This window comes from Octopus bimaculoides, chromosome 15 (assembly GCF_046866305.1).
Source record: "Octopus bimaculoides isolate indiv1 chromosome 15, ASM4686630v1, whole genome shotgun sequence".
NCBI classification, from domain to species: Eukaryota; Metazoa; Mollusca; class Cephalopoda; order Octopoda; family Octopodidae; genus Octopus; species Octopus bimaculoides.
In genome coordinates, this window is record NC_142942.1 from 33,325,119 (window position 1) to 33,351,890 (window position 26,772).

The 26,772-nt window shown below is 37.2% G+C and overlaps 1 protein-coding gene across 2 annotated transcripts in view; it reads right to left on the reverse strand.

The window, feature by feature from the left end:
- Positions 1-26,772, reverse strand: part of LOC106878217 (NBAS subunit of NRZ tethering complex) — a 132,460-nt gene that overhangs the window by 19,835 nt on the left and 85,853 nt on the right. For both annotated transcript variants that reach the window (XM_089363670.1, XM_014927365.3), the window contains 13 exons: positions 23,782-24,165; positions 22,745-22,874; positions 19,748-19,824; positions 19,000-19,294; positions 14,687-14,753; positions 12,460-12,570; positions 11,160-11,410; positions 9,461-9,579; positions 8,216-8,311; positions 6,444-6,557; positions 2,879-2,973; positions 1,064-1,226; positions 247-389 (listed from right to left, as the gene is read on the reverse strand). In XM_089363670.1, the coding sequence (XP_089219796.1) occupies positions 247-389; positions 1,064-1,226; positions 2,879-2,973; positions 6,444-6,557; positions 8,216-8,311; positions 9,461-9,579; positions 11,160-11,410; positions 12,460-12,570; positions 14,687-14,753; positions 19,000-19,294; positions 19,748-19,824; positions 22,745-22,874; positions 23,782-24,165 (2,045 nt within the window). The remainder of the gene's footprint in view (positions 1-246; positions 390-1,063; positions 1,227-2,878; positions 2,974-6,443; positions 6,558-8,215; positions 8,312-9,460; positions 9,580-11,159; positions 11,411-12,459; positions 12,571-14,686; positions 14,754-18,999; positions 19,295-19,747; positions 19,825-22,744; positions 22,875-23,781; positions 24,166-26,772) is intronic.

Below are 26,772 nucleotides of genomic sequence, written 5' to 3' on the forward strand. Positions count from 1 at the left end.
ACATGTTGAAGATTTTATTCTGGGAGTCTTTCAAGGGTCTTAATTTATTTCTTCTATTTATCATTGTTTTTTTTTTTTGGGGGGGGGGGGCTATTGTAGAAGACACTTGCCCAAGGTGTCATGCAGTGGAACTGAACTCAAGACCACATGGTTGGGAAGCAAGCTTCTTAACCACACAGCCATGTCTGCGCCTATTCATAGCCACACCTATGTTAAGGAATTCCTACGTAGAAGTTAAATACTCACCAGATGTATTCAGTAGTATATACCAAAGCATTTTGGACAACAGCAGCTGTATTCCAGTCTTTGATGCTTTTAACAGACAGAATTTCATCAATTAATTCTAGTGGATGACCATCTACTAATATTTGGATGTGTAGTTTCTTTATCTGGAAAAAAATAGCAAAAGAAGAAACAGATAAACATAAATAAAACTAAATGAGTGCCATGTTTATGTTATTCATTGTATTATATAAACATCCCTTCCACATCACACAGAACAGTGACAGAGACAGAGACAGTCTAAGGAACAGTGACTACCACATACATTGTCATCATTATCACAGCTACCACTACCACCACCATCATCATCATTATTTTACATTTTTTTTACCATGGATTGAACAGATTACCACCAACTAAATTACATCTTATTCAGAGTTACTGTTCTTCTAGATGTTTTGGAGAACCACATCTCGCTCATATATTCCATTTTTGGCATATGTATACTTATGTATACAAGTGTGTGTGTGTGTGTGTGTGTGTGTGTGTGTGTGTGTGTGTGTGTGTGTGTGTGTGTGTGCAAGGGTTTTCTCAGGTACAGCATCTCACCAACTGTTGCTCAGAGTACCATGTGGAGGGATTCAATACAAAACTACATGATTGAGAAGCAAGAGTCTTAAACACACACAGTCATACTTGTGCATATTCTGTACACATACACACAACCGAGGGTGAGAGTGAAACTGGAACCCTATGGTTGTGAAGCAAACTTCTTAACCAAACAGCCAGGTCTGTACCCATTTTAATGCAAAATCACATTCCAGTTTTACTGTTCACTTACCTGCTCAATATTGCCCATGGAGAGATCAAACTGCTTAGCATATTGATTCATAGATGTATCATCAGAGGATTTCAAGGTGTCGATTATAGGGTTGTTTTGAGATCGTAGATGCTCGAGATAACCTTCAATTGTATCTGCAGCCATAATCCATGTCACATCACACCTAGAAAATGTATGGAAATTATTTTAACATAAACAAGACAAAGAAAATATTTTAACAATGACAATAAATAGCAAGGATGAAAAATATATTCATCACCAGAATGTCTTTCAAGCTAAAACTGGTTACAGTAAGCTAAGGAGATCTTGTGTCTATCATTAAAATGTGGTTTCCATTGCAACCCCATACTAACCATGCCTGTCATGTTCTTCAAGTAAATTGATAAGAGCTTTTGATTTTAAAGTTGTGACACTTGACCAACTGCTAACCAATCATAAGAAGGCTATCAAATGGATGAAATTTTTGTTACATATCAGAATCTCCTACCAACTCACCTTGAAAAATGTGCTTGAAACAAACCTTAGGATCAAATAATTATTAGAAAATGCATTGAATTCTTATCTGTCTTGCTAAATACAAACACTCACAGACATACTACACATGAAATCATTTAAAGATTCTCTCTCCTGCTATTCTGAGATTCAGACAGGTGTAAAAGTACACAGAAGCTCAGTCAGGCTACATTTTAGTGAATGAAGCAGTACACTGCCAATGCACCACTTCATTTATATAGACTAACTGAGCATAAGTGTACTTCTACCCCTGCGGGCAATTCTGAATATTAACAGAGAGAATCATCAATTGATTTGTTGTTAGCCGAAACCCAAGCCCTCTTTCCTTCATCATGGATGGTTTGCAGGATTAAGGAATTTGTAACACATTGAATTTCAATTTCCTCAATCATTAGCCATGTACAAGAAGAGCTCTCAACCAGATGTTCTTTTGCAAACTAACTCAGTAATGAATGACTGAAGAACCTGCACAGATGACTTGTTTACTCTGGCCAAGTGTTTGTGGAACACATAAATTCCCTCCCTCCATCAACCAACATTGCCTGTGAAGATGCAGTGTGCCACCATCAGATGTCAAGATAATCACAAAGCAACACAAGATGGAAGTGTTTTGTTCAAGAACATAAAGTACCACCCAGTCAAGGAATCAAATCTGCGATCTCGCAATAGTCAAGGCAACGGTGTGTGTGTGTGAGTGTGTGTGTGTGTGCGCGCGCGCATGCGCGTGCGCACATACATACATACAATGGGCTTCTTTTAGCTTCCATCTACCAACTCCAATCTTTTCAAAGCTGACTTCATACAAAACAACACTATACAATGAATTTTGGGAAATTGACCAATGATTCCCATTTAGCATTTAAACCAGCTATATCTGGCCCAAATATTCTACCTATTTACATTCAAACTGGCCATCTACTCTACAATGTTATTCTAACTCACACCTAAACTGCAATGTTATTCTAAAAGTAAACAATCACATCATCAAAATCGCAAAGCTACAAAATAATACATGGTTAATTCAAAACAATGTGAATAGATAAGCATCACATTTGACAGAGGAATTTGAATGCTAAAGGGTTAAATAGAAATATGAACCTATCTAAAAAACTCCTTCTCCTGGTATACTTTATTGAGTCATCTTGAGTTCTTCAATACCTTCAAAAACAGGTGAAAGTTACAGACTTAAAATTACTATGAATTCTATATGCAATGCTTACTACAACTGATGACATGTTCAGCTTCATCTAATGGACAATATTCATCACCTTACTAACTCCAAAAGATTTCAAAAATCCTTACTTGCTATCATCTTGCTTTTTTTTCTTCTTTCCTTCATCTTGATGACAATACTTTAAAGCCTTCTTTAAAATATTTTCTCTGCAGTTTAATGTCAACTGTGAAATGTAAAAGAAATAAAATACATCAATGACACAACTCTTTATTATTAATGAAGTATTGGATTGCCAGATATATTCAGTCATTTTTTCCCCCTTCATTTTAATCCTTTCTCAATGTTATTTGAATTCTTTTCATTGTAATGTTTTACAGGGGTGGGGGTTGTAGCTCTACTCTTCCTCTATAACTATCGTTTTTGAAACCTATATAAATTCTAACTCTTTTCAGGCATGTAATGATGCAGTACCAAGCAGAAATAAAGAAAAAAAAATTATCTGACAGCCTAATATTTTAGAAAGAAAAAATACACCATACAACTAAACAATTAATTCTACTTCTAAATATCATCATCATCCACTAATGTCTATTTCCATGCAGGCATGGGTTGGACAGTTTAACCAGAGCTGACAAGTTGGAGAGCTGCAGCAGGTTCTGGTCCGATATGGCTTGGTTTCTATAGTTGGATGCCCTACCTAACACCAACCACTTTACAGTGTGTGCTGAATGCTTTTAACATGACACTGCATGAGTGTTCTTATGTGACGCTGGCACAAGTGCTTCTTACATGGCACTGCCACAGGACTCTTGCAGGCCAATCCTCTTCACCAGGGGGTGCAACCTTAACACTTCTGCTGCAGAGCACAAACTTTTTGAGTACAACAAGGCACCAAGTATCTCAGTCCTTAGTCATATCATCTGAAAGGTTCAGCATACTGAGGTCATCTTTCAGTACTATGTCCTATGCCTTCCTGAGTTTCCCTCTTACACAAGCTTCTTTTTCTTTTTTAATTATTATAATGTGGATCTTCATCCACTTGTATGTTATTGTCGGCATTGTAATATTCTTGTAACCAAGGGCGATGAGCTGGCAGAATTGCTAGCATGCTGGGCAAAATGCTTAGCAGTATTTCGTCTGTCGTTACATTCTCAGTTCAAATTCCGCTATGGTTGACTGCCTTTCATCCTTTTGGGGTCGATTAACTAAGTACCAGTCACACACTGGGTTGATGTAATCTTAATCCCTTTGTCTGTTCTTGTTTGTCCCCTGTATGTTCAGCCCCCTGTGGGCAATAAAGAAATGAATATTCTTGTCGCCACTAATATGTTGTGGCAGTATTCCGCATCTTATTATCTGACTCGTCAATCATGCTATCGCTGATAGCTCTGCAAGACAATGACTTTGAAATGTCTACCTTGATGGTAACTTGAACTTGTATACATCACATAACTGGCACAGACTCCAACTGAGAACTTGTACAATAACTCTACTACTACTACTACTACTACTACTAACCTGCTGCAATGAATGACTGTCTAACTTTACAGTGGTTATGTCATACCACTTTGTCACATAGGAAGGAGTGTACCATTTTCACTACAACATCTCCCCTTTTAGCTTCTTTTTCTCCTTGAGAAGCGAGTAATTTTATTTTACTTTATTCACCCCTCTTCCCTTTTTAGCGTTTATTTTTTCAACTTAATATTCTTTCCTTTTGGCGTCTATTTATAGGAACTGTGTTCCTCCTTTTTCTTCCACTTGTACACGTGGGCTCAACCACCTGTAATGGTGTTGGTACCTGGAATGTGTCATACAGCCATTCCATAGGTTCTTCTAATCTGTCTGGTCCATTTTCTATGAATCTCTTCTTCAATTGGTTTCTGTATCTTTTTTCAGTACCTTTCCTGCTTTCCATTCCATACATCATTTTTCCTCTGTACTTTATAATTTTCCCTTCTTTGTAGTACTGCTTTCCGTTTTTATACAACCTCATGCATATCTTATCACCAAGTTTGAAACATTTTAGATTGTCTTTTCTGGTACTTTTTCTTTCCTTGCCAGGTAACAGTTTATCAAAAACTGATTTCACCTTCCTCGTGCACATCAGTTCTGCTAGTGAGCTTCTTGCAGGTGAATTGGGGTTCAGTGTCACCCTGAATACCCTTAGGAATTGCTGCAGAGCGACTTTGTCTGTGGCTTCCTTGTTTGCTTTTCTCAAAGCTCTTTTAAAAGTATTCACAAAACGTTTTGCTTATCCATTTGATCTGGGATGGTAAGGTGCCATCGTTTTATGTTCTACCGTGAACATTTCACAGAATTTTCTAAATTCACTGGACACAAATTGTGTTCCGTTATCAGATACAATCACATCTGGGATGCCAAATCTTGCAAATAATTTGTGCAAAAAATTTATTACCATTGCAGAGGCTGGCCCTTTGCACTTAATTTCCAGCCATTTTCTAAAATTGTCAACTACTACTAAGTAGTAATTGCCATTTGATGGGCCTGCAAAATCAATGTGTAGTGTAGTCCATGGACTTTTTACTTCTGGCCAAGACTCACATTTTTGAGTAGGCAATTTCGCTGCCAGAACACATACTCTGCAGCCTTTTACTACGTTTTTAACTTCTTTGTCCATATTCAGCCAATACACATAACTGCGCATAAGCGATTTCATCCTTGCAATCCCCAAATATCCAATACAGAATTCTTTCAACATCCATTTTTGTAGAGTCTCAGGTATCACTACCATTTGACCATACATCAGTACGCCAATTACATTAAATCCTATCCAGGTGGGGGACTTATTCACCAATGAAACCGGGAAACTGGCCCTTATGAGCCAGGCATGACTCAAGAAGGAACAAACAATGACATATAAATATCTGTTTGCATAAATCTACTGTAAAGTAAATCTGACTTAAAATACGAAGTTTAAAAAAAAGGAAGAGTATGAACATGGCAATTGCAATTTTAATCAGCTTAAGATCCTTTAGTTTCAAATTAGCCAAAGTTACTTGTGCCAAATTATGTTCAGAAAGTACATCAGACCCATAACCAATTCCTCAAATTCTGGATTTGAATAGAGCTACACATATGTTAAGCTATATAAAACATTCTTTCCATGCTTCTAGCATTGTCTCAATCTTTCTCATTCCATCTTCATCTGTTTGACTGTCTGTCAGTCTCTCTCTCTCTCTCTCTCTCTCTCTCCCTATCTAGCTACATTGTATACTGAACTCATAGTTATGAGTTCAACATACAGCGAATTGCAGTCATTTATACTTTTAGACTAACTAACATTAGTTTTCTTAGTTAATATACCAAAAAGTTAATATATGAATATAATTTCAAAATAGAAGTGCTCTATGTGTTTGAATATGACATCATGATGCAAAACATTTTTGTCACAAAATCAAACATCTGATATTGATAACACACACACACACAAAGTAGAAAATATTTGTTTGACATAGAAAACAAACAAAGTGTGAAGCAAAGATAGAGATTGGCAAAAAGTCAAACAGATATTCAAATGAATAAGAGAGTCAAAAAGAGAGTAGGAGATTTTAAAAAATGGAGTGACAGGTAAAATACAGAGTGATAGAAATTAGAAAAGAGAAAGAATTAGAAATATGGAGACAATGATAGAAACAAGAAAAAAATAGGAGAGTTGATGATATAAGTGACCTTTTCTCTTGAAGTCAACACAAATGTAATGGATTCCACAAACGTTAAGAATTCAGCAGGTATCATCTTCTGTGTGAACTCTAAACAATCATCATATTGCTGAAGCCAATAAGCCTGCACAAAGAGAGATATTTAGTATATTAGACTTCAAAGAATTTCCTCAAATAACACACAAATGTGTTATTACCATACTTTTCTCAATGATTTCTAGAACAGAGCAAGAGTTATAGTTCATCAAGTCAATAAGTTAACATCTCAACAGACAAAGAATGGGCAAACTTTTACCATTAATGTTATGATACTTAACTCTCACATCTAAAATACTGGTACCATCAAGAGTATACTGTGCAGTTTTTAAAAGTGGAGATGTGGAATAACTGACAAGAGGTTTGTTTATATCAGTGGTTCTCAATAGGGTTCCATATGGCCCTTGGTGGTCCATATAAGATTTTGTTGCTACAATTTGTGTGCAGAAGTCCTGGCCAATGCCGATGATACATGAAACACACCTGTGCCAGTGACATGTAAAAGGCATCCATGCTTGTGACACATGAAAGGTACCAATGCAGGTGAGACATGAAAGGGACCCATGCTGGTAACACGTAAAAGGCACCCATGCCATTGACATGTAAAAGGCACTCATGCCAGTGACATGTGCAAGGTACCCAAGCCAGTGACACGTAAAAGGCACCCGTACTGGTGACATGTAAAAGGCACCCGTGCCAATGACACATGAGAGGTACCAATGCTGGTGGCATGCAAGCAGTACCTGTGCTAGTGACACACAAGAGACGCCTATGCCGGAGACACGTTAAAGGCACCCGTGTTAGTGACACATTACTGGCACCTGTGCTGGTAACACGTTAGAGGTAAAAAAATGTTTGAGAAATACTGGTTTATATGACAGAACAGAATTCACACTGAACTGAAATTAAACCCTATGTAAGACTTGTTTACTTTTCAAGACAAAAGCCATCTCTCACCTGTGTAACACCATGATTACGGAGATGTATTTCTGCAAACAACATTTTTTTAGGTACTAACAATCTCTGATAAAGAAAATAGCAGAAACCATTTTGAAAAACAAAATGTACAGGTGAATTGGCTGGATGAATAAAATATAGGATTACCATGTTTACAATTTAAATTTACTGCAAAATTAATGAAATTAGTAAGAATTACTATAATTGGTGATGGTTATATTTTTGTCAATTGAACACACACTATATAATTGGTCTTCACTTCAGCTTTATTAGTATTCTTATTTTAGTGTCTTTAGCCAGAAATCTTTTGTTACACATCCTGTAGCCTCTTCAATGATTCTCCATCTCACGTCCCCTCCTATTCTGTTTAGTCCATTATGTCTTTCTGCAGTATGTATTCTTATCTACACATGCATTTGCATCTGTATTTGTGTGTGCATGTGCATGTGTGTGTGTGTACACATGCACGTCTATGTGTTTAGTACATGTATTTTTTGTGTGCGTGTATATGGGCTTGCTTACAATACTGTTTGTATCCATGTCTTTTATTTAGTTTCTTTTTTCTATTACTCATTGAATTATTTTATTTCCTTCAGTCTGCCTTTAGTATGTGTATTTTATGTGTTATACGAGTTTGTGTATTATGCTTTTTGTATCTGTGACTTTTTTTTCATTTTTTCCACTTTGTCTTTTTTTTCTACTCAACTTTTTGGGGAAGCAACAACAGGAATGTGTTATTATTAAGATGTAAGAAGTCATAGAAGTTAAGTCAAAAGCAACAATACTTACATCCCCTGATAACTTAGAACGATTTTCCTTAGCTCTCCAGAATGATTTAGCTGCCCATATTGAGTACACCATGCCAGGACGGATAAAGCCACCAGCCTGAAGTAAAGAAGAAAAGCGGAATTACAAACTCTTTTCCAATAAACACACAACTCGCTCTCCAAAAATACAGACATAGTACTAATAACTTTAATTAGTAAACAACATGGTCTTTACTGTGAAATATATAGTATGTTTTCTACAACAAATTGTAAAGTCTTTATGCTGCACATACAAAACAAAACAAAAATATGCAGTCATGGTCTTTGTTAAAATAGAAGTTAATGCAACTTATGAGCGCAGCTGATAAGGGTTACACCATCATCATCATTTAACATCCATATACCATGTTGGCATTGGTTGGACAGTTTGACAGGATTTAATAGGCTGAAGGATGAGAGGGCAGACAGCTTTATGCAAGGAGATGAGGGTTACAGTATGGAGGAAGGTGGTGGGACAGAGCAGGCTATTGTTGAAGGTGCTACATGGCTACTCTCATTTAAGGGAGAGAGTGACAAAGGATTAGTCATAGCTGCAAGGAGGTAAATATTCAAGATAAGGTCTCAAGGTGACCTCTCAAAGTACAAGGTAAGTAGAAGTAGGTAAAGACAGAGAAACTAGGTGTGTGAGAGAATTGGGTATTGCAGGAATGTATGGGAAGGGAGCAAGAGATAGAGGAATTGGAGAGAAGAGGTGGAGGCAGACAACAGCTGTAAAGGGACAATGTAGAGAATGATAGATATGGGCTGGGGGGGATGGCCATAGGTGCAGGAGTTAGAGAACACAGAGGGATGCAAGAAGCAGAAGGGAGCAACAAGAGAGTAGTAATGATGATATAGTTGACATGGGAAGGAAAAGAGTGAGAGATACATGGTTGGATAGGCCATAGGAGAGCAAAGAGGGAGAGAGAGAGAGAGGGAGAGAAAGGTGTGGTATTTCTAATATGCTAATGTTAACTATTTCTAATATTTCTTTGTACATACATCATTTATATTTCATCTAAGCTATAACATTTGTTGTTATACTTGAGAAAGACTAGAGGGTCCCTATCTTTGGAAGGCAATATCACATCAAATTTTGAAACTGTAAATTTATTAAACTCTAATTGTTGAAGGATTCATGCACCACTTTAACAAATTTTTACTCACAAAACAAAAGACAAAATAAAGAAAGATGGAAAAGGGAAGTTAAGATGTATCTAAAACAAACCTTGCATGGTATTCTGGAAGATAGTTTTGCAATTGTGTTCACATTGTCTTTGCTGAGGATTGGTTGGATTACAGTCACAAGAGGATCTTCACTGGTCATAAGAAGTTTATAATCTAAACCTACAAATATATGTGCTTATTAAATAATAAAACTACAAACTTCACAATTTCAAATATATATATTAAGCATTATCAACCATACATACTTAACATATATGCTTTGCATGTTTGTCAGTACATTAAGTATGTGTGGTCGATAATGTTTATTACACTAGCGCTGCTTCTATTTCATATTTGAATACATATTAAGCTTCTTCGGTTTTTTTTTAATAACGGATCTCAAGGCTCTCATACAGTTATAAATAATAGCATGTAAATATTGGGTTGAAAAAACCTTTTGAAACGAAAAAGTCAAAGACTGCCTGTGGGGGACTTGTACCCACATCTCCTGTAGATATGACAGGTATTTTACCATTGTATCACATCTACAGGAGATGTGGGTTCAAGTCATATGGGCAGCCTTAAAGGTTTTCTATACAAAAGGTTTTTTCAATCCAATAAGAAGCAGTGATCTCAACAAAGATGCCACCATCTTAAACATGAAGATGCACCAATCGTTTTTAGAGAAACAACAGTTTGTGCTTAAATTTTTATTCAATATCTATAGCAGAGTTAAAGTGGTGAGCTAGCAGAAGCGTTAGCATGGCAAGCAATATGCTTAGTGGCATTTTGTCCGTCTTTATGTTCAGGGTTCAAACTCTGTTGAGGTCAACTTTGCCTTTCATCCTTTTGGGGTTGATAAAATAAGTATCAGTTGAACACTGGGGTTTATTTAATTGACTTACCCCACTGCCCCCAAAACTGCTGGCCTTGTACCAAAATTTGAAACCAATATCTATGGTAGGGTAAGGACAGTGGATATACAGAATCATTAAAGCAATAAAAAAGTAACATGGTATAGAGCAGTGCTTCTCAACCATTTTATACCTGTGGACCCCTTTGATTCCTATTTCACCCAGATGGACCCCCACAGCATTTCAATGTTTAAAAAATCATATTTTATTGTTAAATATTATTAGGAATTGCATAACAAAATTGTTAAAATATTTTGTGAATTGTAGAAGTATAACCAATTTATTGCAGATAAATTTTAACAATGGATCTCTGAGGATCATACAGACCCCCAATGGCCATATGGACCCAAGTTGAGAACCACTGGTTTAGCAGTTAAGGTATTGCACTCATGGTTGTAAGATTGGGGTTTTGATTTCTGGATCAGGCAAAGTGGTCTTGACCAAAAATCCTTCATTTTGCATTGTTTTAGTCCACTCCACTGACAAAAATGAGTAACTCTGAGACAAACAGGTATTCCGTCCAAGAGAAAATATATATGCTACAGAATCCAAGGAAACAGCCTTATGAGCCTCTTTTTTAGTACTTCTTTACATTCCTTTATGTTCTGAGTTCAAATCCTACTGGAGGTGGGGGTTTACTTTGCCCTTCATACTTCTGTGGTAGATAAAATAAGTACAAGTCAAATACTGGTTTAAATATAATCAGTTATGTCTCCATCAATTAGTAGTGTTGGGCCTATATTAAACATTAATATCTATGGTTGGATATTAATTCCTACTTTTAGATCTGTTGTATCAAAAGTTCACTGCTGTACATTCTAAATGAATAAAAAAAATACATCATACCTGCAGCAACAGGACGCAATTTCTTAAGCAGATTTACATGAATGGATGGTTTAAGAGCTTCACCCCACCAGTGTTCAGTTTCATTTTTACTAAGTAATGAATAGTAATAGGTAAGCCGTGAATGGTCTTGGCCGTCAATGAAAGGATAGACATAGTCCTGCATACGCTGAATAAACTGCTCGTAATTTTCAAGCAAGGTAGGCATCAAAGAGGCACTTTCAACCCGTTTCATTAAGGTATTTGTATTAAGTCTGAAAAATAAAAATTAAAATTAAATTTTTTGAAGTCTAAGACTGAGTGAAGAATCTTAAGATTTAAGTATTAAGTCTCAGAGCAAGCCTTAAGATCAGAAAGAAGGGATACAAAACATTATCTGCATTAGGAAAATGACCTTGCTCAGTATCTAAGAAAGAACTTGGCTAATATCTCTTCTTTTGGTTGCATTACTTATTGATTTTTTTCTGTCGAGTTGACTTATCAATTAGACTACTTTGATAAAGTCACTTCTGCAAAAATGTTTTAATATTTATAAGCTAGGTTTCGAAATAAATGCGAATATTTGATAATATTTAACAAATATTAGTTATATTTACGCTAAAAAAGGGTCATGTAATTCTCCAGATAATAGCGCAACCTATCTGCAAATCAAAATACCTACTTTGACAACTTTGTGCAAAAATTTGAAGCCAATTATTATATCATCATCATCATTATTATTATTATTTAACGTCTGTTTTCAATGCTAGCATAAGTTGGGCTGTTTGACAGGAACCAGGGAGCCCCAAGACCTTGTCAGGGGCTACTGTTAGCTTTGACATAGGAAGGGCATCTAGCCATAGAAACTAACACCAAATACATTGTAGCATATTACACAGAGACTATTTTAGCAGACTGGGAAAAACAAAAGAAAATATATAAAAATTTATCATATTATAGGCACAGGCATAGCTGTGTGATAAAAAGATTGCTTCCAAACCACATGGCACTTGGTTCAGTCCCACAGCAAGGCACTGGGGCAAGTGTCTTCTAGTTTAGCATTGAGCTGACCAAAGCCTTGGGAGTGAATTTGGTAAATGGAAATTGAAAAAAAGCTCAGTGTGTGTATCTGTGTTTTGTGCCCCACCACCACTTAACAATTATAGTTGGCTTGTTTACATTCCCATAACTTAGTGGTTCGACATAAGAGACCAATAGAATAAGTACTGGGGTCAATTCATTTGACTAAAAAATTCTTCAAGGCAGAGTCCCAGCACAGCTGCAGTATAATGACAGAAACAAATCAAAGACAAAAGACACTTACCCACTCTCACAAAAGAGGAACTCCAAGTGTGTCATGTAAACTTCCCACTGTGATAGATTGTAGCGTTCTGCTAGAGATATTGCAATAGTGAAGACATCAGCTTCAGTTGTCCTGAAAAAAAAATATCATTGCTATTGAAATACCCAAAAATGCTTCGTATACTCTGATAATGTACGACAAACCTGTAGTCATTAGCTTTAAAAAAAATAATAATTGAAGTTGATTATCTTATCTTTCAGAAACCTACAATTGTTTTTTATTTATACTTTCTCTTTCCTTTCTACTGAAGAGCATAGACTCGAAACGTAAAAAACTTTTTCACTTTCCAGAGTGCCAAACAACTACACCTGCTTGTTGTTCATACACCTGTATTCATCTTTTGTTTTTCTGTAAATTTCAACTATATATATATATATATATATATATATATATACACACACACACACACACACACACACACACACACACACACACACACACACACACACACACACACACACACACACACACACACACACACACACAGGGTGAGCCAAAAGTCATGCACCAAAACATCTGACATTTTTTTTTTACTTTGTTATTATTACTATTAAAGCGGTGAACTGGCAGAATCGTTAGCACACTGGATGTAATGCTAAGTGGTATTTCACCCATCACTACGTTTCGAGTTCAAATTCCGCCAAGGTCAACTTTGCCTTTCATCCTTTCAGGGTTGTTAATAAATACCAGTGAAATACTGGGGTCTATGTAATCAACTAGTCTTCCCACCAAAATTTCAGGATTATTATTATTATTATTATTAACATGGTGAGCTGGCAGAATCATTAGAACTCCAGGCAAAAGGCTTAACAACATTTCATCCAGCTTCAATCAACTCATCTCCTCCCCCAAAATTGCCGCCCTTGTGGCAAAATTTTAAACCATTATTATTATTATTATTATTATGAAGGCAGTGAGTTGTCAGCATCGTTAGCACACCGAGTGAAATGCTTAGCAGTATTTTGCCTGTCTCTACGTTCTGAGTTCAATTTCCACCAAGGTCAACTTTGCCTTTCATCCTTTCGGGGTCAATGAAATCAGTACCAGATGAGAGTCAATGTAATCGATTAGTCCTCCTCCCCCAAATTTCAGGCCTTGTGCCTTTAGTAGAAAGGATTATTATAATTATTCATTTTGTTCATCATGTACAAGTACGTGTGTATTCATCATTAATTAATTAATTTTACTTTATTCAATTCAAGAAAAATTGAAGCATGTCTTGGACAATTCCAGGGCATTTTGTGCATGACTTTTGGCTCACCTAGTATATAAACTGTAAAAAAAAATGTACATAATTAAAATATGAAGATAATTTAAGGTGAATAGCAAAATATTTAAGTGCAAAGTAGATGGGGAAGGGATACTAAGAGCTAAATTGTAACACCAAAAGTTCTTTAAGCATAAAAAACAGAATTAAAATATAATAGTCATCATCATCATCAGCATCATCATTTAACTTCCATCTTCAATGATGGCATGGATTAGACAGTTTGACAGGAGTAGGCCCAGCAGAAGACTGCACCAGGTTGCTTTGGCATCTGTTTTGGCACAGTTTTTACAGCTGGATGCCCTTCCTAACACCAGCCACCCAACAGAGTGGACTGAGAGCTTTTTATGTGGCACCAGCACAGGTGAGATCAGTTTTGGCATGGCTTTTACAGCTGTATTCCCTTCCAAACACCAACCACTTTACAGTGTGGACTGAATGCTCTTTACATGGCACCAACACTGGCAGGATTACCAATCAAAATAAACACAATGTCTGAAAATGTGTTTTATGTTCGATCCAACCAAATCTGGCCTCTCATTCTAAAAGTAAACAATCAGAATGCTAAAGGGTTAATGTCAACAAGTGCTAGAAGTACCTTTGACCTTGGGTGCTGAGATCCCTTACTACATTACTACATGTATTAGTTATTATTGATGTTATAGACCTGGAGGGGTTAACTCTATTGATAACATAATTTACAGTTAAAATATTTAGATATAATTGACATTTTGGAGCTGCCATCATTTGTGGTCTTAATATCATTGGCCTGCTTTTCTTTAAATTAATCCTTTAATATTAGGGTAAAAGGCCAACCAACAGATTTTAGGAACAACCAAGATAATAAAAGTGCTTCCAATAAAACTACAAAAAAATAGGGCTGCAATAATTGGAGAAAGAAAAGCAAAAGTAATAACTCACATAGCTAATCCCAGAATAGTTTCATGTTTGTATGCATTGTCCTCTGTGAATCTTTGGATGTCAACACCTGCACAATAATAGTTATTAAATAAATATCAAAGTGCTTCATTCATTCAAGAAGAAAAAAAATTGTTTGCTCTGTTATTGACACTATCATGCCATGCGAAATGACCAGCAACTAAGCTGAGAAATTTCTCAAGTTTTTAATCACTCATCATTCATTCATTTAACTTATAATACTTATAATACTAACTTATAATACGAACATGCTAACATACTTGAGTTAAAGTAACATTAATAGCTTTCGTAATTTGTTAATTTCTCAATTAATTTCAAATCCTATCTCTTTAAATACTTGCCATAATTTTCATATGTTCCCAACTATCATGACTTCTAATTCTTTAAATCCTTGCAACATTATCCCTCTCCCTGTTTCACCTTGTATTATGACTTGTGTCTCCAGCACTTTGTCATGATTTCCCCCAGTGATAAAGTCTCTCAAGTCTCTCCCTCTCTGTCTGTCTGTCTGCCTGCTTCACTATTGTCTTACTACTATTTCCATTTCTTGTGACAAAGCTGGTCATTGCTTGTTCACGGTGCGCCCATCCATTCCCACCCCTACCACCTATACTGGAAATCTCTTACACCAAAAACCCAATAGGGCTCTGCCTCACTTCTGTACCAGAAGACCTGCATACCTCCATCCCTCCCCACCTCCAACAATCATCTACACTATTACATGCACCAAAAGGAAATGTGTTACTTAGTAAATTAACAGACTACCAACCTCTTTCCCTCTCTATATATAATGGGACTAACCAATAGCAGCTCATTTACTTACTTACTTAATTTAAACATTGCCATATTTATATTTGCAGCAGTAACGCTTATATTTAATGCTTATAACACTTATACTTACAATGCTTACATTACACTCATCTCCAATAGGGACAACAATTTTAACATCTTTGAATGAGCAGAGGTTAAATCGAAAACAACTGTTGTGACATATCTGTTATCAAACAATAACTGAAACCTTCTTTTCAGGTGCTAAATACCATCACTCTCACCCATGTCCCTTTCCCAGTTCTCAGGGTTAGCATTGTCTACGTAAGCACAATGAAAGATAGGCCAAGCGAGATTGTTGAGATGCTTGAATGGAAGCATGTTGATGTATGTTGTATCCAAGAGGTAAGGTGGAGAGGAGCTTCAGCCAGGTTCCTCAGAGGCAAGACACATAGGTAAAAAATCTTCTGGGAAGGTAACTGTGATGGGGTAGGCAGTGTGGGCATACTTCTTGCAGAGAAATGGGTAGATAAGGTAAAGAGTTAGAGTGTGTGATAGAATGTTTAAGCTCAGGATAATCTTACAGAATAGCATAGCAACAACTATCTCTGTCTATGCTCCACAAGTGGGCCTACCAAATGGACAGAAGGACCACTTTTATAATATTCTTTTGCAGGCTACTCCAAAGACAAGTGACAATAATCTCATCTTCGTGGCTGGGGATTTCAATGGGCATGTCGGATGGCAGCCTGGTATCTTCCATGGAGACCATGGAATTGGTTCCCAAAACAAAGACAGAACAAGACTACTGGAGCTTTGTGATGCAAATAACCTATTTGAGCTGCAACAACAACTTCAGGAAGCTAGCCAACCACCTGATAACCTATCAATCCGGTAACTGTGCCAGCCAGATTGATTACATTCTCACCAGACAGCGGGATGTTTGGTTGCTCTTAAATACAAAGACCTTTCCGGATGAAGAATGTACCCCACCCCCAGCATACACTAGTCATTTGTGACTTTAGACCCCAGGCCTGAAGGAAGCCGAGAAGTAGACCAATCTGGAAAAGAAGGATTTGGGAGCTTAAAGACCCTTCATATCGACAGAGATCAAGGGACATCCTACTTGAGAAATTTGGTGAGAGGGAGGAGGAGCTACAGATATGTGACATAGAGGGCAACTGGGAATTGCTGCGGGACAGCTTGCTGAGTGCCACAGACCAAATCTGTGGCTGGTGTAAAATCTCTTCCGGACCTAGGGTAATGTGTTGGTGGAACAATGTTGTAGACAGAGCCATTAGCACAAAGAAATAGGCCTGGAAGAGTGGGAGGAGCAGGGAACTGTACCAGATAGCCAGAAGGGAAGCTAAGAGACAGGTGCATCTAGCCAAAGGAGAAGCAGAAGAGAAGAAGTTTGCCTATGTTCAGTGATGTGAGGACCAAAGAACTGAAGTGTTTTGGATTGCAAGACAGTGTCTGAGAGAAAATTGTGATGTCATAGGAGACAAATGTGTCCACATGGATGATGGTGCACTTGCATTTAATAATTCTGCAAAGAAAGAGGCTTGGAAATGTCGTTGTGAAAAACTGCTGAACGTGGAGAATGAATAGGAGGAGGAAAGTCTACCAAATACTGACCCAATTGAGGGACCAGCTGCCCAAATCGACAGTACCTTGGTTGATAAAGCAATTAAGGATATGAAGAGAGGGAAAGACCCCTGCCCTTCAGGAATAACCGCTGAGCTGCTTAAAATATCTGGTGATGTAGGTTATGGTCCAGTCACCCGTATTGTAAATCAGGTGGTTCACGAAGGAGTCATACCCAATGAGGGGTGTAGCAGCACCAAAGTCAACTGCTACAAAAGTAAAGGTGATACCTTAGATAGAAATAACAGAGGTATCAAATTGTTGGATCAGGTGATGAAAGTTATGGAGAGAGTCATAGCCCAACTAATTAGGAAGAGAGTTAGTCTAGATGAGATGCACTTTAGTTTTGTGCCAGAGAGAAGCACCACTGATGGTATATTTCTGGTAAGGCAGCTGCAGGAGAAATAGCTAGCCAAAGAAAAGCCTGTTCTTGGTTTTTGTTGACTTGGAGAAAGCCTTGATATATATATATATATATATATATATACACATATACACACACACACACACACACACACACACACATATATATATATATTCTTTTACTCTTTTATATGTTTCACCCCTGAAGGTGTAGCCATGCTGGAGCACTGCTAGTGTAATTCTTTTGTGTAGATCTGTGGAGTCAAAGAATTCATCAGGCATAGCTACTTGCAAGCATCCCAGTGGAGTTGTGAAAGCACTCTTGTATTGCGCATTCAGTATTTCACTGATCCTCTGGGGGTCTGCAGTCAGTGAGCCATCTTCTTCAAATAGTGGCCCTATTTCGTACCGTTCTAAAGTAAATTCTTTTGCATATCTATATAAATGGGCTGAGAACAACAACATGCAATTTGTTGCAGGCAAATTCCAAGCCCTCCCCTACCAGCTAATTGGTGCTCAGAAGTCACAACAATGATATTTTGGGCCAAAAGGAGTGGCAATCCTAGAATCACATACAGTGCTTGATCTTGGGATAGATATGAGCAATGATGTCTCATTTCACATGCATGTCACCAAGATGGAGGCAGTGTGCAGGCAAATGGCCAGATGGATTCTGAGAATCTTCAGAACAAGGGACCAGGAAACTATGCTAGTCCTATGCAGGACATTTGTCCTCAGCCGTCTAGACTACTGCTCTCAACTGTGGTCACCTTACAGTGTAAGATTAATACCAGAACTTGAGGCAGTTCAGTGATACTACACAAGGAAGATTGCATCAATGGAATAGCTGAGCTACTGGGAGAGAGTGAAAGAGCTACGACTCTACTCTCTGCAGTGAAGATCGAAGAGGTATGCAGTGATATATGTGTGGAAGATACTGGAGGGGCTGGCAGCAAACTTTGATACTGAGAGTTATACCAGACCTTGAATTGGACATCACTGCACTGTTCCAAGAGTCTCAGCTGTCTCATCTAGGGTGAGGACCATGTACTGCAATACCTTGGGAATCAAAGACCCACAGATATTCAACTCCTTGCCAACATATTTACAACTATCACATGACGTTATGACAAGGAGATATAGTAAATACACACACTTACACGCACATGTACAATGGGCTTCTTTCATGTACAATGGGTTTCCATATACCAAATCCACTCACAAGGGTTTGGTTGACCCAGGGTTATAGGAGAAAACAATTTCCCAAGGTACCATACAGTAGGACTTATCCCAGAACCATTTAGTTAGGAAGCAAACTTCTTAACAACACAGCCACATCTGCACTTAAGTCACTGTAGTTCTTTGAATAATCAAAAATACTAAAAGACTGAACATAGATATGAAAATCTGAATATAATCAATAAAGAAAAACTAACATGTTTTCCCCAGTCTGAAATCTTCACCTATTACCAGAAATATGGAGCAGTAAAAATAATGAAGAAATAGAAATAACTCACCTCTTCCTAAACCACGAAGAAACCTGGCTTGAGCATGGTCTTTTATTAAGTTTTTATAGTAGTTGAGTCGCTCTACACATTTTTGAATGTCGGCAGGTAAAGTAGGATTGTGTGACAGGAACTCTTCCACAGTCTGAACAACAACTCTGGGAGGATGTTTGAATACGTCAGCCATTTGACCGACGATCTGGGGTGACATGTAGTTATATAGTTGGATGGAGTAGTAGTACTTGGCTAGTTGGATGGAAAGTGTAGTGTTGGGGAGTTGAGAGAAACACTGATCAGCATCTTCTATCTGAATGGCAAACATAATTTGATTGAATACACACAGATCAACAATGAAATAAACAACAAAACAGAACAAGTACAACAACTAAACCCCTTAAATCATAACTCAACCTTCTTGATATAAAAAATCATTTCATCTTCCACAAATTTCTTACTTGCTCAGTATGTGCACTCTCTATTTGGTTACTTGACTTGCTAGAAAAAGCAGCCAAATTTCCTTTAACTCTTTAGCATTTAAACTAGCCATATCCAGCCAAAATATTCTACCATTTTTATGTGCAGACCAACCAAATCTGACCTCTCATGAATTATAAAATATATATGCATTTTATTAAATCAGATGTCATAAAACTTTAATTCCAGTGTATTTTTTTCTTTTTTTTTTTTCATATCTTGGGCCAATCAACAGCATCATGGTAAATAAAAAATATTTAAATTGAACTCAATTGAATATACTTACATTAGGTAAGGCAAGAAGATAAGCAAGACCCAATGAGAAGTCAGTAGTAATAGTAGCACCAGCAAGTTTCAAAAGCACTAGAAAATAAAATAAAATTATTTTATTCATTTCTTAGCAAGAGAAGTGTTACATTTATACAAAAGAAAGAATAACAAATTATGATGTTCGTGCATTTTCCACAAACCAGCCATCCTAATTCTCCAATTCCAGTCAAGCCAAGTAAGAGGGCATTGCTTTGTCTTCTCAGGTTGGCAAATAGAAAATATGTAAGTACATTATGATCTCAATCATAACAGCATTAGAGAATATTATGAAAGAACTCTAAATGTAAATGAGAAAGGAGTTACAAGACTGCATTGGTATAATATACAAGAACAATAATAGAGATTTCTTAAAGACGCATGAAGCCACATTTCTCATCATGAGATCAATTTCTCTTTAGCATGCGACTGTGTGTGTTTAAGAGGTAGTGAAGGCACACGGCTTAGTGGTTAGGGTATTTGGCTCATGATCGTAAGGTCATGAGTTCAAAACCTGGCAACACATTCTGTCCTTCAGAAGGACACTTTATTTCACTTAGCTCCAACCCACTCAACTGGCAAAAATGAGTGGCACATGTAATTTAAAGGACCAGTTTTGTCACATTCTGTGTCATGCTGAATTTCCATGAGAACTACATAAAGGGTACTGTGGAGTGCTCAACCACTTGCATATTTATCTCACAAGCAAGCTGTTCTGTTAATCGGATCAACTGGAAAACCTCATCTTAACTAATAGAGTGGCAATTCAAGAGAGACAGAAAGCGTGAGTGAGTGAGTGAGTGAGGAATGAGTGAGGAGTGAGTGAGGAATGAGGGATGAGTGAATGAGGAGGGAGTGAATGAAGAGGGAGTGAATGAGGAGGGAGTGAAAGAGGAGGGAGTGAAAGAGGAGGGAGTGAATGAGGAGGGAGTGAATGAGGAGGGAGTGAATGAGGAGGGAGTGAATGAGAGAGTGAATGAGGAGAGAGAGAGAGAGAGAGAGTAAATAATTGCAAGTACTATAAAGGGGTAGTATCTGTTGGAGATCTGAGTGTATGAGGAGTTTGATTCTTAGCTAACCCATTTCAATTATCTTTTTACACCAAAATATTTCCAGCCACATTCAGCGGCTGGAACCAAAGGGAGCGTTGCCCTAGGTGTATCAGGACACAGTATAATGCATAACAAAAAACAATTTCTCTCTTCATATATATGATATTAACTTCAGAAACGAGCCAACAATAATGCCTCTATGTGATCACTAAAGCAGCTAAAAAAAAAAGCAGGTGCTAGGAAGGGCATCCAACCATAAAAAACAGGTAAAAAGGAAACAAACAAGTGAGATATGATCCACTGACCCATCTGAGTAAGCGGTAACTTTAAAATAAGAATGGACCCATACCAGGATAGAAAGCAGATGTAAAACAACAACACCACCACTGCTGTTATCATTTTGTAACAGTTGGATTTGGCCCCCACGTTTTGTCACATAAAAATCACAAGTCGATTATGTACACAAACCCATTTTCAGTCCAATCAACAGCTGTTGTTTACATGATAGTCTAGTGGCATGGCTAGAGCCTTCCATGAACAAAGCCAACAAATACAGCTCATGTGAGTGCGAAAGCTTCAGAGTGATTCCAGTCCTTGGTGGTGTTCACTCTAGAAGATGAAAACATTCCTTGGCAACAGCAATATGTATTGAAATGTAAAACTTAGTCCAAATGTTGAGTTTCTGATTAAGACTTTCTGCACTTGTCATATACATTGTTTCACCTGAATATTCCTTTTCTTGTATTGCATAAACATTTTCTGTATTAATGTAACAATAAATTATGTTCATAATACATAAAACAAGCCTTCTCCCACTCTCACTACAACTGTATCAGGTTACTGTATAATTTTTGCCTTTCAAATTTCATTCACAAAGCATTGATCAATCTGAGACTATAGCAGAAAACAGTTGTCAAGGTGTTATACAATGGAACTGAAGCCAAAACCTTGTGGTTTTGAAGTGAAACTTCTTAACCACAGAACCATGTTTTGTCTAGCATTCACAAACTGTAAGTAAGACAATGGTGACAGCAGCAACATCCACAAATGCTTTACTGTTTATTGCCCTCATCAACAAAGACAATGATAAGCAGGAGAATATAGAACCCATAATCACAATACATCAGAGGACAAGTGGGACATGTATTTTTAAAATGCTAAGCACAGATGTGACTGTGTGGTTGAGAAGCCTGCTCCCTAACCATGTGGTCTTGGGTCCAGTCTCACTGCACAGTACCAGAGGCAAACGTCTTCTACTATAGCCCTGCACCAGTCAATGCTTTGTGAGTTGATTTGGTAGACAGAAGCTGAAAGAAGCCTTCTGTATGTTTGTATGCATGTACCCTTTTCTAGACATCATGTGATGTTTGTAAAGGAGCATCATTGTCATACATGTTAATGATTTATAGGTAGACAGTATTTCGTTATGCAACCATAACATGCTACAACGTATATTAAATGTTTTATAAGTTGATATCATGTACAACTGTGTTAGCAGTGCATTTAAATCATGTGTTAAGGTCATCTCTACAGATATTCTATAGAAATTACAGCCAGCATTGATTTTGTTACGACAGGCATGGCTGTGTGGTTAGGAAGCTTGCTTCCCAGCTACATGGTTTCAGGTTCAGTCCCACCACATGGCACCTTGGGCAAGTGTCTTCTGCTATAGCCCCGGGCCAACCAAAGCTTTGTGATTGAATTTGGTAGGAGGAAGTTACTGCCGCATGTGTATATGTCTGTGCTTGTGCCTCTCCGAAAGAGAGAGAGAGAGAGAGGGGTTTCATATCTGAGATGTCATACAAGTGAGAATGATCATCCCCAGTCTTCTATGACAAACGTGTGGCGATGGAGAAAATATATGATGAAGAGTATAAACTATTACCATATACTCTTATTACATGATAAATAAATGAGAAAAGTACCTTCTGTAGCAGGCATGTATTCTTTACCCTCAGTGAGTGTCTCCTTTAATTTAGCCGTGCGGAGAACTATGTCGCTAGTTTCTACTAGTGCAGGAACTTGGTGTTCAAATGTCTCAAAATTTGCAATTTTCTACAAATAAATCAGAAAACATTACTTTCAGTTCCAAAAATGTCACAGTATCCATGGAGAAATTTGAACTAATCACTGCCAAGCTAATAATATACTTACCAGTTATGTAATGCCCTATGTTGAATACAGCAGTGAATTGTAATCTGCCCTTATACTTATTTGTTCTTAGAGACTGGGCCATTACATGTAAGAGCATGTACCACACAGACACAGGTCTGTCAAAGAGTTACAATTTATCAACTTTCTATTAATGAATGCTTCATTACTTTACAGTGCTTCCAGGTTGAAAATAACATCACTAACCCTATATTAATTAGATATTGTACTGACAGAAATAAAATTATCACTGCTCACACTACTTTTATAATGATTCGTACAAAGACACGCTTTGATTCTAGATGTTAGGGTAGTAGAAATATCACAATAGACTAAATCCAACCTGGGAGAGCCAGCAGCAGACTGAGAGGAATCACATCAGTCATGGATAAACTACATCAAACACAGAATTCATTAATCAGAGATAAACTTCAACTGGACACAGAATGCATCTATCGGAGACAGAACGCATCTATCGGAGACAGAACGCATCTATCGGAGACAGAACGCATCTATCGGAGACAGAACGCATCTATCGGAGACAGAACGCATCTATTGGAGACAGAACGCATCTATTGGAGACAGAACGCATCTATCAGTGATAGATTTCATCAGTCACAGAGAGACTTCATCAGTCAAGGGTAGACTGCATCAGTCAGTAATATTATTTCATTAGTAAGAGAAAGACTCTAAATCAATCTGAGAGAGACTGCTAACATTATGGGCTGTGCATCTTTGACTCAGATTAACAAATATAATAAATAACTACAAAGAAGAATATTAAAAATTTAGATGCTAAATAATTAGATACCTTGTCAACCACACAATTTTCGATGATTTCTCCATAAAAAGGATGGCATGCTTGATTTTCAAAGTTCCAAATCTGTTCATCAGCAAATTGTTCCTTATTAGAATTAAAGCGTTGGACCGGAACCATTTTTACAAGGTTATGAATGGTGTGATGCCACCACTTGACATCAGTAACTGAAGACAACATGCCTTTTGTTAATTCACCTGTACTAAGTAAAATATCTTTTGTCTGATTGAGGACATGCATTGAAGTTTGAGGGCTTTGTTCAGGAGTGAAAAATTCTGACACCCCACTGTCACTTATTGTACTGTCTATCATACTTGAAGGTTTTTCGTCAGAAGAGGACATGGTGCCAAATTCAGCACAGACTTGGTCATAGAGCATCTGTAAAAGATAGAATTATAAGATGATGGAAGTGAAGACATACACAACATTAAAGCATGGTTTCTGCAACGAACACACTATAGCAATATTTTTTTCTAGCATAAACATGGAAACTAGAATTTTATGAGAAAAGCTTTGGAAAATTATGTGGAAACAACCTATTTTTCTTAATGACACTAAGAACATACATGATATGAATCTATTCCTACTTGAATATTATGATTATTAATATTTTTTATATAAGGGCTGTACAAGGTGGTGAGCTGGCAGAACCATTAGCATGCAAGGCAAAATGGTAGCAGCATTTCATCTGTCATTACAATCTGAGTTCAAATTCCACCAAGTTCAACTTTGTCTTTCATCCTTTAGGGGTCAATAAAATTAAGTACCAGTTGAACACTTGGGTCAGTGAAATCAACTTACCCCCTCCCTCGAAATTACAGACCTTGAACCAAAATATGAAACCAATTTAAAGGCAGTGGGCTAGCAGAATCATTAGAGAACTGAAAACAAATGTCTTGAGATATTTGTACCAGCTCTTGATATTCTGATTTCAAATCCCATAGAGGCTAACATTTCATCCTTCCAAAGCAAATAAAATGATATTCTGATTTCAAATCCCATAGAGGCTAACATTTCATCCTTCCAAAGCAAATAAAATACCAGTCAAGTCCTGAAAGTCAGAAAAATTGATTGTACCCTCTCTCTCTCCCCCAAATTTCTTATTCCTATATATGAAATTATTATTACCTTCTGCTGAAAGGTAAAGTGTAGTAGAATTGGCAGAGTACTTTGTAGTATTTAGTCACATCCCTTTGCTGTCTGTTTTTTTTTTTAATCCCAATGTGCCTTTAACCCATTTGTTACCATATTTCTGTTGAGATGCACTGTGTTTCTTTCAATTAATTTTAAATATAACAAAAAATTTAGTAAAATAACTTAGTTATCAATAAGCAAGTGTTAGGAACATGAATTGTGACTAAAGTTTGATGGAATATTTTAATTCAGAACTTTTGAAAACAAGACATTTGTACTACAGAGCCAAAGGCAGTTTCAGATACAAATAAAATAAGCGTCAGTCAAAGACTGGAGTTATTTCAAATTGATTCTGCCTTCCCCAAGATATGTGGCTTGATCTATGATATAAGTTACTAAGTGACAACTATGTAAATATCAAATGTACATGAAAATAATCTGAATGAGAATAGATATTCCAGAAATGTGTATAACAGAGACAGGATCATATACATAATAAAATGGTAGTGTTTTGAATGATTATTTCTTTACCCATCATTAGACTTCAACAATCTGTTAGGCAGTTTACAAGGATCAGCTGAAAAGTTCATAGGCTGACCAAGATTCTCCCATCAAATGTGACCAAATGTGGTTTATTTTTCAACATAGTTTCCCTTGCAGTCCACACACTTCTCCCACTGGTGTTTCAGTACTTGGATCCCATCAGTGAAGATGCTTTCATCCTCTTGGTAAAAAAAAAAGTTGTCAACAGTAGACATGATGTCATCATCACTACAATACTGGTTCCCAGTCAAGTGTTTTTACCATGTTGGGGAATAGATGATAGTTATATGGGGCCAAATCAATAGGGAGAGTGATCAACCAGTTCAAAGCTACAGTCATGCACAGAAGCCATTGAAACCAAGGACTTGTTGCTAGAGCATTGTCCTGATGAAACAAAACCACTTTCCTCAGGTCTTGATAACCTTCCGTAACTGCCTCAGCAACTTAGCAGAGAACTCTTCATTGATGGTGTGGTCCTTCTGAAAAGAGTCAATAAACACATTGCTTTTTGCATCCCTAAAAACTGAAGCCACCACCTTCCCTGCAGATGAAATGACTTTAGCCTTCTTAGGAGCAGGTGAGGAGGAGTGTTTCCAAAGCATGGATTGTCTCTTTGTCCTTGGTTCAAAGTGATGAACCAACACTCATCCTGGCTTAGGGAATGTTCAAGCAAACCAGCTGGATCTGTCTCAAACAATGTCAAATTTTTCCACAAAATGGTCAGCCTGGAGTGCTTTTGATCAGCTGTCAGAAAACATGGCACCCATCAAGCAGAAACTTTTGTCATGCCAAGTTCATTGTGCAAAATATTCTGAACTCTCTCACAGGACATACTAATAACATTGGCCATTTGATTTATAGTCAATTGCCTGTCATCCTTCACCATGTGTTGAACACAATGTTTTCCTCAGTGGTGCCAGTTGCAAGACGTCCAGATCTTGGGTAATCTTCAAGACTCTCCATTCCCCTCCTAAATTCAGCTGCCCACTTTTGCACTGTTGATAAAGCTGGAAGGTCATCCCCTAATGTGGCAATCATATCCACTTGAACGTCCTTGGCGGCAAATGTGTTTTCTGCAAGTACTTGATAACACCACAATGCCGAATTTTGACTATTTTCAAGAGAAGTTGCTACTAGTTATTTTTGAAGTCTTCTTTGAACAGTCAGATATCAGTTCATTTGGAAAGAAACAAAGCAACTGTTAATAAGAAAAGTTAAAGTTGAAATTAATGCATGCAAGATTTCACAGTTCTAGCATCACTCCATAGTCAGTGTATGAACTTTTCAGCCCATCCTCATAAGTTGTTA